The sequence below is a fragment of the Myotis nattereri genome (genome assembly GCF_964212035.1).
Source record: "Myotis nattereri genome assembly, chromosome: 6".
Lineage (NCBI taxonomy): Eukaryota > Metazoa > Chordata > Mammalia > Chiroptera > Vespertilionidae > Myotis > Myotis nattereri.
The window spans coordinates 7293901-7307096 of NC_138081.1; the positions used below are offsets into that span (position 1 = coordinate 7293901).

Here is a 13196-nt window from a genome sequence, read left to right on the forward strand (position 1 = left end):
GCTACTGTTTCTCAGCGCCTGCTATGCCTAGGCCCTGTGCTGGTTACACTGTCCCATTTAATACAGCCACCTGCCCACTTCCCAGGTCTGCACGCTGGGCTCAGAGAGCTTCCCTGCCCTGCCCACGGTCACAGCCAGGCGGCGGCAGAGCCGGGAGTCCCCTTTCTGACGGCTCACACCCCAGTGATGGGCCTGGTCCCCCACGGCCCTGGTCATCCCGCAGGCGGGCAAAGCAGAGCCCGGAGCAGGAGCGAGACTTGCCCAGGTCAGGTCAGTTTCTGGAGCTGTGGGGTCAGCCTGAGTCAGGGGAGGGCCTGGGTTGGGCGGCGTGTCCACTAGGTAGGGCTCGGTACTGAGATGCCATGGCCATGACCAGGTGTGAGGCAGGCGGGTGGCCAGAGTGGGTGCAAGGCTGGGGCACCTGGCCAGGGACAGGCAGGCTCACCAGCTGCTTCTACCTCCTGGCCTTAACCCCGGGCCCAGGGTGAGGCTGCCGTCACCCAGAGAGAGGCCCCGAGAGAGCCTGAAAGGGACCAGGGGGAACAGAGATGTGGGAGGACATGAGAAAGCCACAGCCAGGCAATGAGGCCGGGGCTGGGACAGATGGTCAGAGAAAGTCCTTCAGACAAGGGGTGTCCCTGCTCCCCTCCCCAAAACACTGCTCCCACCATGATTCTCCGATTCTCCTGGCAGCCCCAGAACCAAGAATGGAGGCCTGAGCCTGCAGCCCCCCTCCCCCTCCCACCCCCACCCCGCCTCCCCCGGCCCAGGCCCCGGGGCGAGTGGCAAGCATAAAGGTCAATTGGAATATGAAGTAGAATGTGCCTTCTTTTCATTTCCAACATGTCTGAGCCATAAAATGCTAGTTTAATAAACTGGGAGGACGCGGAAAAGCCCAGGGCCTCAGGGCTGGGCAGGGGAGGCCGGGGAGCTGACCCTTCAGAGCGTGAGCCCGCCACTGCGGCAGCACCGCGCCCGCACACTCCCTGGCTTGTCTGTCTGTCGGTCTGTCTGTCTGTCTGTCGGGCTGGGCACTGGTGGTGGGGGGATGACAAGAGAGGCCCAACCCAATCCTGCCCTCGACATGGTCACGGACTTCGGGGAGATCGGCGAGCACCCCCATACCCCAGGATCACTCCAGCCTTCGGAGGGCAGGAAGGTCTTGGATGTTGAATCAGAGCTGAAGGAGGGGATGACTGTCCATCAGACATCAAGAAAGGCATCCCAGCCCCACTGGTGTGGCTCAAGGGTTGAGCGTTGACCCATGAACCAGGAGGTCACGGTTTGATGCCCAGTCAGGGCACTTGCCCGGGTTGCGGGCTCAGTCCGCGGTGGGGGCGTGCAGGGGACAGCCGATCAATGATTCTCTCTCATCATGGATGTTCCTATTTCCCTCCTTCTCCCTTCCTCTCTGAAATCAATAAAATATATACATATATTTCTTTAAAAAGGCCCTCCAGGCAGAGGCGTGGACACGGGTCTGGGACGGCAGGGAACACAGGCACGGAGATGGCCGCTGGGAGGCCGCTGCTGGCCCCGGGAGTGAGCCGGGGCCCCTCTGCAGGCAGCACTGGCGTGGGACCAGAGCCGCCCTAACCCGATGCCCTCACCGACAGGGAGGACAGCGATCCAGCCGGGGCCACGAGAGTTGGCAGCGGAGCCGGGCCCAGAACGCAGGTCCCTGGGCTCTGGGAGGCTTCTGGTAAGGGGCCCACAGTCCTCCCCGAAGTGGGGAGCCAGAGATGGCACCACACCTGACAGTGTGAGGGTCAGGAGGACCCAGGGCCATCACACAGGGAGGTGCGGGGAAATTCACCAGAGTCACCTCTGCCAACCGCCAGCGAGCTGCCCTCCAACTGCAGAGCTCCCCCCCACACACCCCCGCCCCGCACGCTCTGCCCTGGCAGCCCCGTGGGTCCTCTGGCAGCAGGAGACGAGGGCTAAGGTTGCTGAGCCCTACTGTGCGCCCACCACACTGCTAGCTCCCATGGTGCACTTCCGTTTCCACACCTGAAAGGCACATGTGATTCTGCCCATCTTACAAGTGAGATGAGAACTGTCCAGAGGCCGAGTGATCCGGGGCTGGGATCTGAGCAACCTACTGCGCGCTGCCTCCGAAGCCGGTGCTCTGGGCTGCCCACCACAAGCAGGCACTCGGCAGGTATCCACAGGCTCCGTGCCAGGCAGTGCCCTGAGCCCTCTCTACGTATCCCTCGTCTGGTCCTCACAAGCCCCACGAGGTGAGCTACAGGCTCCCCACTTTACAGACAAGGCAGCCAGGGCACAGAGAGGCACCGCCAGGTAATAAATGGCAGAGCAGGGGTGAAGCCCGGCCCTCTGGCCCCAGGGCCCACACTCCACCCACCGCCTCGGACTCCTAGCTGGCCCTGCCTCCCTCCGGTCTCCAGCACCCAACTCTGTTCGCCTCAGCCGGGAAATAAAAGGGAGGAGTTGGAAGAGGCTCAGGGGGGCCTGGGTGGGTGGGGATGGGGGGCAGGGGAAGCACGTGTCTCTCACACAGGCTCTGCCCCTGTCTCCTCCCCATCACCTCTGTGGCTTCACAGCCCATCCAGCCCACTTGCCCCTCTTACAGACGAGGAATCTAAAGCCCTGACAGGCCCAGTGACTTGTCCAGGTCAGAACCCTGGTGACCCTCCTCCCACCACTCCCTTTGCAGTAAGAAGGAGCAGGATGAGGGTTTCGGAGCCGCCTCGATCCTCCTCTCTCTGCTCCCAGAGCCTCTGGTCCCCCCACCCCCCACAGTGAGCTCCCAGGTCAAGTCAACAACCAAGCACAGTCCCGCCCCGGGGCCTTTGCACGTGCTCAGTCTGGAACACTCTGCCTCCAGACATCCATAGGGCAACCCCTGCACTCTATTCGGTTTGATCAACAAATGCCCCCTCTTCTTATTGTCCCCACCCCTAGCCATCCCGTCTAAAGGGCCCCCCGGCCCCCACGGCTCTCTAGCCGCTTCCTGCTTTGTTCTGCAGGGACCTGCTCCCCTTGACATTGCATATTTGGGTGTCTTGCCTGTTCACTGCCTGCCTTCTCCTTCACACATGGAACCCCACCAGGGCAAGGCCTCCCTCTGTTTGTCTCCCACTTTATAAAGTTGCTCAGAGTGGTGGTTCTCCGTCTGGTTTGCACATGAGCCTCACCTGGGAGCCAGGCCCCATCTCAAACCAATTACCTGGGGTGGGGCTCTCGGTGACTCCCCTGTGCAGCCACTTGAAGAACCACTGCTCTAGTGGTGAAACGCTCAGGGGTGTTCAATTCAGATTTGGTGAATGAATGAATGGATGGATGGATGATTTTCACAGATGGGCAAATGGAGGTCCAGATGGGAGAGTGAGAGTCAGAAGCCAGCCATTATGAACTTGAGCCTCCCCAGACTCGGCCCCACGTCAGCCCCTCCATAATGTCACACACCTCACCGAGGGGCCTGCTCCAACCTGGCTTCTAGGAGCCCACCAGCCCTCCCTCCAGGGCAGCTGCAAGAAATGGCCCCAAAGGCCGCTGCTGCCTTCTTTTAATTCCACAATAATGAGCCTATTTGCCAGTCTGTTGCCAGAGCCGAACCCCTCCTGCTCCCACGCCCACACCTCCTGTATTCAGAGAGGTTCTGCCACCCCAGGGTGCACCTCGAAGGAAGGGGGCTGGAGAGGCTTGCACAGCGAGTGGGGGCACTCCCTGGAGAAGCCGCGTGGGCAGGACAGGGACACTGGGATACGGAGGACTCGGAGCATCCAGTGGAGCAGCCACAGAGCCTCCCAGCAGGTGTCCACACACAGACCCAGCCCCAGTCTCATGGCCGCAGGTGGCTGTGGTGAGCCCCAGGCTCCAGAGCCACGGGAGTGATGCCACTTCTACCCCAGCGGCCCGTCCACAGGGAGGGTCCTGCCAAGACCACAGGAGAACCGGCAGGGAGCTGTCTGGGGGCTCCAGACCCCCAGGGCCGCTCCCCAATGCCACATTCCCTCCTCCCAGCTCCCTCTCCTCTCTGTTCAGGCCTCGCCTGACCCTGGGTCTTGAGGTCACCTTCCCAGACCCCCTACCACGCAGGAACATCTGGGCTTAGGGGAAAGAGAGTCCCCGTAAAATCAGAGGGAGGGCTGCGTGGTCCTCACCCTGAGAGCCACCTCCATCCACTCCCTCCCACCCCCTGGGTGCCCAGCACTTCACAGCACTAGGGCCTATCAAACCTGCTCAGGTAACTCCGGCATCCCCGGGCACCTACTCAAGGCTTTGCGCACGTTGCTGTTCTACCAGGTGAGCCATTTTACAGATGAGTAAACTGAGGCTCAGAAAGGCCACACAGTATGAGGCCAGATCTCAAAGCCAAGCCAATCTGATGGCCAAGAGATGGGAGAGCAGAGTGGTGAAAGGGTATGTTTAGGGCCAAACAGTCTGGATTCAAATACAGTTCCACCACTTACCTGCTGTGCAACCTTGGGCAAGTTGCTTAAGCTCTCTGTGCCTGAATTCTCCATGTGTAAAATGGGGATGACAACTGTACACCTTGCCCTGTTGCGAGGACTCAACCTAAGGGCACTGGTGGGCACCGGTTTGAGCCAGTGGTAAGGTGGGACCTGCTGCACCCACCCGCACAGCCAGAGCGGGCACAGCCAGCCATGCAGCCTGCTGTGGCTGCAGTTTTGAGGGATGTGCTGGCTGCAGACGCCTTATTCCCCATGAGTCCACTCGGCCAAGATTTCCTGAGGGCCCCGCTGGGCCTGGCATGGGCTGGGGTCCTGGAGGTGCAGCTGGAGTCTAGAGGGGGTCAGCTGATGGTCTGCCTCACCCGTCAGTGCTCACACCCTGAGAGCAGCCTAGGCCATACGTACATGAAATCTGAATTTGTAAACTTTCCTGTTTCGTTTTATGATGATTTTGATTTTTTTTTTCAATCATTCGTTAAAAACACAAAGACCATCCTTAGCTCACGGGCCATACAAAGACTGGAGGAAAAGCTGACAGCAAACAGAAAGACAAATACGGACATGCCCACAAACTGGGCAGGGGGGGCGGGGCTCTGAATAAAGTCCAGTTAAGCTTAAGGTTACGGAAGAAGGATCCAGCCTCAAAGAATGGGAGAGAACATTCCAGACAGAGGGACAGCAGGGACAGAGGCCCTGGGGGAATAGCATGGTGTCTCCGAGTGACAGGAAGACACAGCACCCCCACGGGTGACATGCACCCAGAAGAGACAGAGCGTGTGGCCAGGGTCTCCAGGTGGCTTGGTGCTTGGGAGTTTGCATTTTAATCTAAGAGCAGCAGGAAGTCAACGAAAAGTTTAAGGGGGTGGAGGTGGGGGTGGGAGGGCGATGTGCGGGGACTTTCAGAAAGATCCCGGGGCCTCAGGGCGCTGAGCAAAGATCTGCTGCCCATTTGGAGGCCCAGGGAGAGGCAGGAGGAGCTCCCACACGGCCTGGGCGAGACCCATGGTGGGAGTGGGGGAGTGCTCATCTCCAGGACACACTCTGCAAGGAGAGGCTGTGGACAGTAGGAAGAGGTGGTCAAGTGCCGCCGGGTTTGCTGGCCCGGGCGCTGGGGGTGGAGCTGCCTTCCAGGAAGATGGCCAGGCTGCGGAAGAGTGCTGGGCTCTCTCGAAAGTTTCTCTCAGTTGTGCAGTGGAAATACTTGGAAGACACGAAACCCACATCCTCAACAGAATAGCTGGCGTTAGCTGAGCCGCAAAGTACCCCCAGGAGCCCTGGGCTGGGCGCAGAAGAGCAGACAAGCCAAGCACCGGGCAGGCAACTTTCTCTAGAGCAGCCACGAGCCTTTCCAGCACTTCTGGTCCCCGGTGGGACAGGAGGACTCGCACGGCCAGGGGAGGCGGGGAGGGGCGGTGCACAGAGGGCTAATGTCAGTCACCAGCATCCTGGCCAGGCCGCTCCTGGGAAGCGGGGCACCTGCCCACCCACCCGCTGGCTGGCGCTCCTCCACCCTCTCTGCTGCCTGTCCCTCATGCCCTCCCTCCCTCCACTCCACCCCACTGTTGTGACAGTGAGAACTCTCATTATCCAAAAGTTACGTTGGCCGCTCAGTCTCAACACTCTGCAGGGAGGCACGAGAGGCCCAGCAGATGGTGGGCCCTCCCCAGGATCAGCCTCAAAGGTCACCGTCTGTCACTGCCCACCCGCTCCAGCCTCTTCCGCACGGACGAGTCTCCCATGCTGACTTCAGGCCCAGCTACAAGCTGTGCAGTGACATTTCCTGTGGGCTGACTGTGTGCCAGGCACTGCACTAGCCCTTTTGTGGACATGAACTCTTAATTCCCACACCTGGTCTAAGAGACCATTATCATCCCCATTGTACAAATGAAGAAACTGAGGCACAAACAGACTAAACAATTGGCCAAGGTGGCAGCGGCTGTCTGGCTCCAGCGTCCAGATTCTTAGCCAGCACCCTGTGCAATCTCCCCTTCTTCGAGCCTCTGCTTTTTTCTCCACTGTGAAATGAATATGGGACTCAATAAAATGATTTCTGGATCCTTCAGTGCTCTTACAGGTCCAAGATTTGACAAGTGCTTCCTTCCAAGGCACTTAGTGTATGTTCTTCTCCCCACAACAATGTTTGCTCTCGGGGAAAAGATCTTACTGGCTCGTTCACACTATGGTGTAAATGACTGATATAGTGAGTGGATATGGTGAGGTAACTCTGGCAGAACAGAGATTCAAACCCAGGCCTCGCCCTAGCCAGTTTGGCTCAGTGGATAGAGTGTCGGCCTGCATACTGAGGAGTCCCAGGTTCGATTCTGGTCAAGGGCACATGCCCAGGCTGAGGGCTCGATCTCCAGTAGGGGGCATGCAGGAGGCAGACAATCAATGATTCTCTCTCATCATTGATGTTTCTATCTCTCTCTCCCTCTCCCTCTCCCTTCCTCTCTGAAATCAATAAAATATATCTATAATAATAAGAGCATAATATGCTAATTAGACCGGATGTTCTTCCAGATGAAGCCATGGCGGTGGGGGCCGAGGCAGAGGCGGCAGCTGGGGCCGAGTCCTCTGCACGAATTTCGTGCATCGGGCTTCTACCATATATATAAAAACCCAGGCCTCACTGGCTCCAGAACCTGGGCTGTCCCCACAACATAGCATTGTACAGGCCACATCCTCTGGGCTTAGGATCTCCTCCAAAAGGTGTTCTTCACACCCATCCATATCCCCTCTCCTAGGAGAACAGAGCCAAAATGAGGATGAGGGAGGGGGTGGGAGCAGGGAGGTAAGGGAGATAAGCTGTCAGGTTCATGACCTTCCAACGTCAGGTCTTCTGATCCCCAAAGAAGGCCTGGGATTGAGTCCTACTCCAGCCCGGCTCATTTGGGGGGGCAGTCTGCAAGGAGTCAGGCCTGGGAGCTGGGGACCTGACTTCCCGCCTTGCCTGCCACCTAAGAGGGCTGTTTCCACACCTGCAGGATGGCGAGTTGGCCCCTTCCAGCTCTGCCAGTTATGAGTTTTGTTCACACCCTGACTGCACCCCATTAGCTTCCTCTAGGCAGGAAACCACCCCCAGTGCCCCCAAAGCCAGAGCTCCGCTTTGAGCCGTGCACAGGAAATCCACCTCTCGGAGGAAGAAGAGCCGTCATCACAGCCTTTGGAGACATTCCCAGCAGGCCCCGTAATGGCCTTGGTGGGAGCAGGAGCCGCGCTGGGACCGCTATGGTGCTCTTCGAAATAGACACCTGACACGGCAGCTCCCCGGGGCCCCCTCCCTCATCCTCTCCTGCCTGAGGCTCCAGCTCCTGACCTCCCTCCCCGAAGTTCAACCTTTTTCCTCGGTAAATGGCTTTTAAGTTTCTCGCCCAGCCTCTCATGTCTGTCCGTTTAATTATTGAGGAGCCTTCGTGTCGCCAGCCTGGAACATTAACACTGTTAAAAGGGACCCATTGAGTGCAGACCACAGCCATCAGTCTCCCTCCGGCTCTCCCCACCGCTCCCCGCCCCCTCCCTTTCCTGTCTCACCTGTCCCCTCCTCGCAGCCTGGGGGACTCCTGATCCCCACCCAACCCACTCATCTCTCCGTAACCTGAGGAGGCACAGACTGAGGCCCCGGCCAGGCCACGCTCCCTGTGACCAGATGAGCAGAGGAGAGGGCTGGTGAGGCACCCTGGCCCCAGGCCCCCTCATCCCACCTAGACCTTCCCCATCCTGGGAAGTTTTCACAGAAGTCACAGCCCACCGTATGGGACGCCAGGCACCTCACCCCAAAGCACCCATGTTCCCAAGAACACGCTTCAAGGTCTAACGCTGACAGTGACCTTCCTTAGAGCTTGGCCAGGTCAAGTGACCCCTCTCAACTCCTCTGATCTTCCCACCTCCCTCCATTGTGGGCGCTGCCTCCCCTCTGGGCGATGGTGGGAGGGACCCTCACCCATGTCACAGTCCCAAGGGCCCAAACAGGTTGTTTGCCATCTTCCTGCAATGGCGTGTGATAAAAAGCTCAGACACGGAAGCTGCCACAGCCCCACCCAAGCCCTGGCCTTCTGGGAGGCTGGGGGCCGGTGCCCCACCCAGACAGGCTGACAAGGAGTCCGGGCACTGCCCCCTCTGCTACATGACCCAGTTCTCACCTCCTCGGCAGGCAGGCTGATGTGACCACTCAGGTAGCCCTGGCCCCACCCACTCTGGGTCTCCCAGCCTTGCAGCTAAGGTGGGCAGGTGGAAGGGCTGGACCGAACTACCACTCCCAACCATCCCACCAAGGAACGGGCCAAGCAGCACCCCTCCCAGTGTCGCTCAGACTGTCCTGGGCAAGGGCAGCGTTTCCTTCAAGGCTCCTACTTCCTTCCTCTTCGTTCTGCATTCTTCATAACGCACCCACTTGTTCTCAGATTAGAATAATGTTTTCATCTGGATCATCGAGTAAAACCAAGAAGGTGCAAAGGCAAGAACCACATGGCACAGGGGCCCACACCAGCCATGCAAAGTTCCGACCCTACCCCTGTGGTGACAGGGCTGCTCCAGCCTCCTTTCTTTCCCACCAGCCCCCAGCCCCAGCACAGGGATCTTCAGCACTATTCACCCCCACTTCGACCCAGCCCCCACAACACAAAGGACTGATGCATGCTGGGATTGGGCAAATGGGTTCCAGAAAGGGTACAGGAAAGAGGGCTCTAGGCTCAGCACTCCCCACCCTGCTTGGAGCCAACAGCCTCTCTCAATCCGATCCCTAACTCTGGAGACTGAGGAGAGAAGGGGCCAAATCCTTCCAGAGGCTGAGAATCTGACACCAGAGTGAAGGAGGGACCCAGTGGCTTCCTCTCTGCATCCCTTCCTCCTCACCCTCCCCTCTCTCTCTCTCTCTCTCTCTCTCTCTCTCTCTCTCTCACACACACACACACACACACGCACACACGCACACACATGCACATGTACACACACACACAAACACAGAGCAAACAAGGAGGCTCCGAGAGAGGAGCAGGCACATAATTATGGGTAAAATGCTTGTAATGTTTTTCTCTCTACCCGGTAGCTTTCAGTTGCTTTACCAGCTTAGCGAAGCACTTGGCTCCAATTGAATTGCAAATCAGCAGCTCCTGCCCCAGGAAGAGAGGAAGGGAGTTGGCAGGGAGGGGGCAGGGAGGGATTCCAGAAGGAAAGGAAGAAAGGTGTGCAAGGAGGAAGGGCAGAGGGAGGAAATGAGCGAGGGAAGCTTGGTTCAGGGCCAAGGGCACCAGAAACAGGGGTCGCCTGCTCGCCCCAGGCCTTTTTCCGTCTTCATCTCCATTCTCTGCGGCTCAGTGGCCCCACGCCAGATCGGCACACATTCCCTAACCGTGATCTCGGGGTGGAGCGGGAGGGCCACGCGGGGCTCGCGCAGTGACCCAGAAGAAAAACACCTCTTTCTTGGGAATTGCAATTATTTGAAAACAATGTCAAAACAACGGCCTTCCTTTCCTCCCCGGAAACATTCCTATTTCCATCTGTCTACCTTTCTATCTGTCTGTCTCCTTCTATATCGGTCTGCACATCTCCTCCTCCCTTCCGTGGCTCACAGGCACTCCCTTTTCCCTTCTTAGTTCGGAATTCCCCGCTGAGGGGAATGGACCAAGGAGCTGCCCGCGGCCGGTGCTGTTTCAGCACCACGGTCAGCACCACCGCGCTGGGTCCCGCCCCCGACACCTTCGCTCTGCATGGGACAGGCCCCGAGTGTTCAGCGACTGCCCCCAGGAAAGAACTCTTCCCTCTGGGAGGCAGGCAGGAAGAGGAGAAAGGAGCTGGCCAGGCCTGGCACCGTGTTTACGGAAGAAACCTCTGGACGAAGCGGCAGCCACTAACCTTGAACAGACGAAGGATGTTGGCCACCATGATGGAGACTGAGCTCCCGGAAGCACCAATGACACCCACCACCCGTTCGGGTTTGGTGATGATGGGCGGGCCGCCGCTGCCACAGCGGACCTCCGTACCGTCCTTCTCGATGAGCGCCTGCACGAAGGTCAGCGACTGCTCCAGGGCGTGGGTGTCCCTCGAGCAGGTGTCCAGGATGCGGGCGCCCAGCGTGATGTTGGGCAGCAGGTCCGGGTCGTTGTTGATGCGGTCCAGGGCAAAGAGCATGGCCTCCAGCCGGTGGATGCCCTTCTCCTTCTTCAGTTCCCCACAGGCCTTGCCCTCCAAGCCCCGGCCGTGCACCGGAAACAGGCCCCCCAGTGTGATGTCCCCATCGATGCGGATGGAATTCATGTGAGGGTGGCCCTTGGGCTTCCCCAGGGAGGAAGGCACCCAGGGGCCATAAAGGCTGAGGAGCAGGCAAAAGGGCAGCCGGGCCCACCACCAGCCCCAGCCTCTCTTCCCAGGCATCTTGGAAATCTCTAGAGACCCATGGACGGCAGCCCCACTCCTAGCCCTGGCAGGCCCCGGGCCCCCCAGCCTGGGTGAGCATGAGCAGAGCAGCCCCCACAAGTCTCTCCGGGGTGGCTTCAGCAGCGGGGTGGCCGAGGGCTGCCAACGGGGTAAGCCATGCCGGTGCTCCTTGCCGTCCAGGCAGTGCTCAGTTGCCCCCACAGGCCCTGCCCACAGACGGGGCCACGGGGCAGCAGAGCTCGGGCCTCGGTCCCCACGTCCTGCAGGCCTGTTCTTGCTGGATGACTGAACAGAGGCGCGTGCTCCTAGCTTGGCATGTCTTGGCATCAAAGAGAAAACAGCTCCAATGCTCTCCTCCTACCAACCTTAGAAGGGAGAGAGAAAGAGAGAATCAAATAGAAGCCCAGAGAAGACATCAGCTGTTCTGATCTCTCGTCAGGAGCCTGTGAGGAGACGCGGGAGGTTATCGCCAAAGACTCCACAAATCTCATCCGGTTTCCTCCTGGCTGCTGCTCAACTTGAGTCAAATGGGAGAGCTTAAGGCAGAAACTGGGTCATGTTTGAACATTTCTCAAGGCCTGTACCCACTGCCATCAGGAGCCTGGGCATCAGTGAGCACGCGCCCCAGGGACAGCCTGGGCTGGCCTGGGAGGAACAAGGGCCTCCCTCAACGCTCTCCCACACGACAGAGAAGCAAGGAACCAGTCCCACTGGGCACAACCCCGTTTTAGGGATGAGGAGACTGAGGCCCAGGGCAGGAGAGCATTTTGCCCAAGTCACACAGGTCGTGACCCGCAGAACATCGCCTAGCACCCGGCTTCCCAGCCCCCAGCTCTGGGACCAGACACTCAGGCTCCTGGGACTCAGAGACAAGGAAGGCCGACAGGGCCTCCTGGAGAAGGAATCAGCTGGGAGCTGCTCCTCTGAGGGCTGCGGAGAAGCTGGGGGGCTGTTGGGGGTCAGGATTCTCCTCCGGATTCAGGGGTGGACCCTCCTGTTTCCTGTTTGCAACGCCAGGCAGAGAGCAAACCCTGGGCCTCCTGAGCGAGCAGCCAGCCTCCCTCTCCTGGTGGCCTCCCTCCCCCTCCCTCTCTCTGCCCATCTTATCTCTCAATTTCTCCATTGCTCCTTCTCTCTCCCCCACTTCCTTCCTCTGAGAGTGGGGCTCCGGTTACGGCCTGAGCTACTGCACACTATTAGGATCATCGTCATTATTATTGTTGTTGTGATTAAATATTTATCTGCAAGGGGAGAGGAGAGAACACCAGCTCTTCCTCATCTCTCTGCTAATTTGGGCTAATTTCCCCTGGGGTTCCTTCCCTCCCCCAACCTCCCTGCTGAGAGCCAGCAACCTCCCTCCCCTCAATTTAGGAGGCCACGGGGAGAATGCTGGGAGCTGAGCCAGGGCTGGGCTGGAGCGCCAAGCCCGGGCCCCCTTCCTCGTGAGGTTGTCAAATGAAGACCAGGAAGCCACACGCCCATGTGTGCCTCAGTTTCCCTAGCCGTTTGGAAAAAGGGCTTGTGTTTGGATTAGGAGGTTTCCCAGGAGAATGTGGTCTCAGAGCCACCCACCCCCCACCTGTCAGCCCCCCACAGAGGCCCAGGCTGCTCCAGTTCTGGGACAGGGGAGGATAGGAGAGGGTGCAGAACCTAGGAGTCCAGCCTCACCTCCCGGGGCCTCTCTGGCAAGCGCCTCCGGACCCTCCCATCTCACCCCCTCATCAAAATGCTCCCTCCCATTAGCTCCTCAGAGGCCAAGGACACACTGTGGATCGTCCTTAGCCCCACTCTGCAGGTGAACCCGGAGCCAGTGGCACCCCAAAGGCACACAGCGAGTCAGGGTGGGTCCAGGACTCAAAGCCAGCACCAGTCACACAGAGCCCGGGGGGCACCCGCAGGAACGCTCCCTGATACCACCCTCACCCTGAAGCCAGGACCCTGTGACCTAGGGCTGGCGTCTGTGCTTTGGGGAGGCGTAAGAGCTGCTAAAATACAGGAGAGGGGGTGGCTACGGCTGAATGGAGCTGTCATCATCACTCACACCTCCGTGTGAGCTCATCAGAGCTCTCTCCCAGGTGGCTGTGGGGACCGAGAGGATGTGGGGACCTAGTTGCTGACGCCAATACTAGGCAATTCAGATAGAGAAACTGGAGAAGGCTTAGACAGATGCCACAGTCCTGCCACTGCCTGCTGGGGGCCAGGCATGTCCCCTGGAGAGTCCTCAGTTTCAAAATCTGTAAAATGGGTGGGTTGGAGGAAAATCCAGTTGGGGGACACCCTGTCCCTGCAGGGGAATTTCCAACTGTCACCATGATGGGAGGGAGTCACCTACTAGCCTGCATCCAGACAGCGGTCAGAGATGCCCTGGGCACAGCCGCACAGTGA

General features: G+C 59.0%; 1 protein-coding gene across 2 annotated transcripts in view; it reads right to left on the reverse strand.

Annotated features, from left to right (window-relative positions):
- GRM4 (glutamate metabotropic receptor 4) overlaps positions 1–11176 on the reverse strand; it is a 98759-nt gene extending 87583 nt beyond the window's left edge. For both annotated transcript variants that reach the window (XM_081094735.1, XM_081094734.1), the window contains exon 1: positions 10290–11176. In XM_081094735.1, coding sequence (XP_080950861.1) covers positions 10290–11138 — 849 coding nt within the window. In that variant the 5' untranslated portion in view covers positions 11139–11176. The remainder of the gene's footprint in view (positions 1–10289) is intronic.
- Between the last annotated feature and the right edge of the window lie 2020 nt (positions 11177–13196).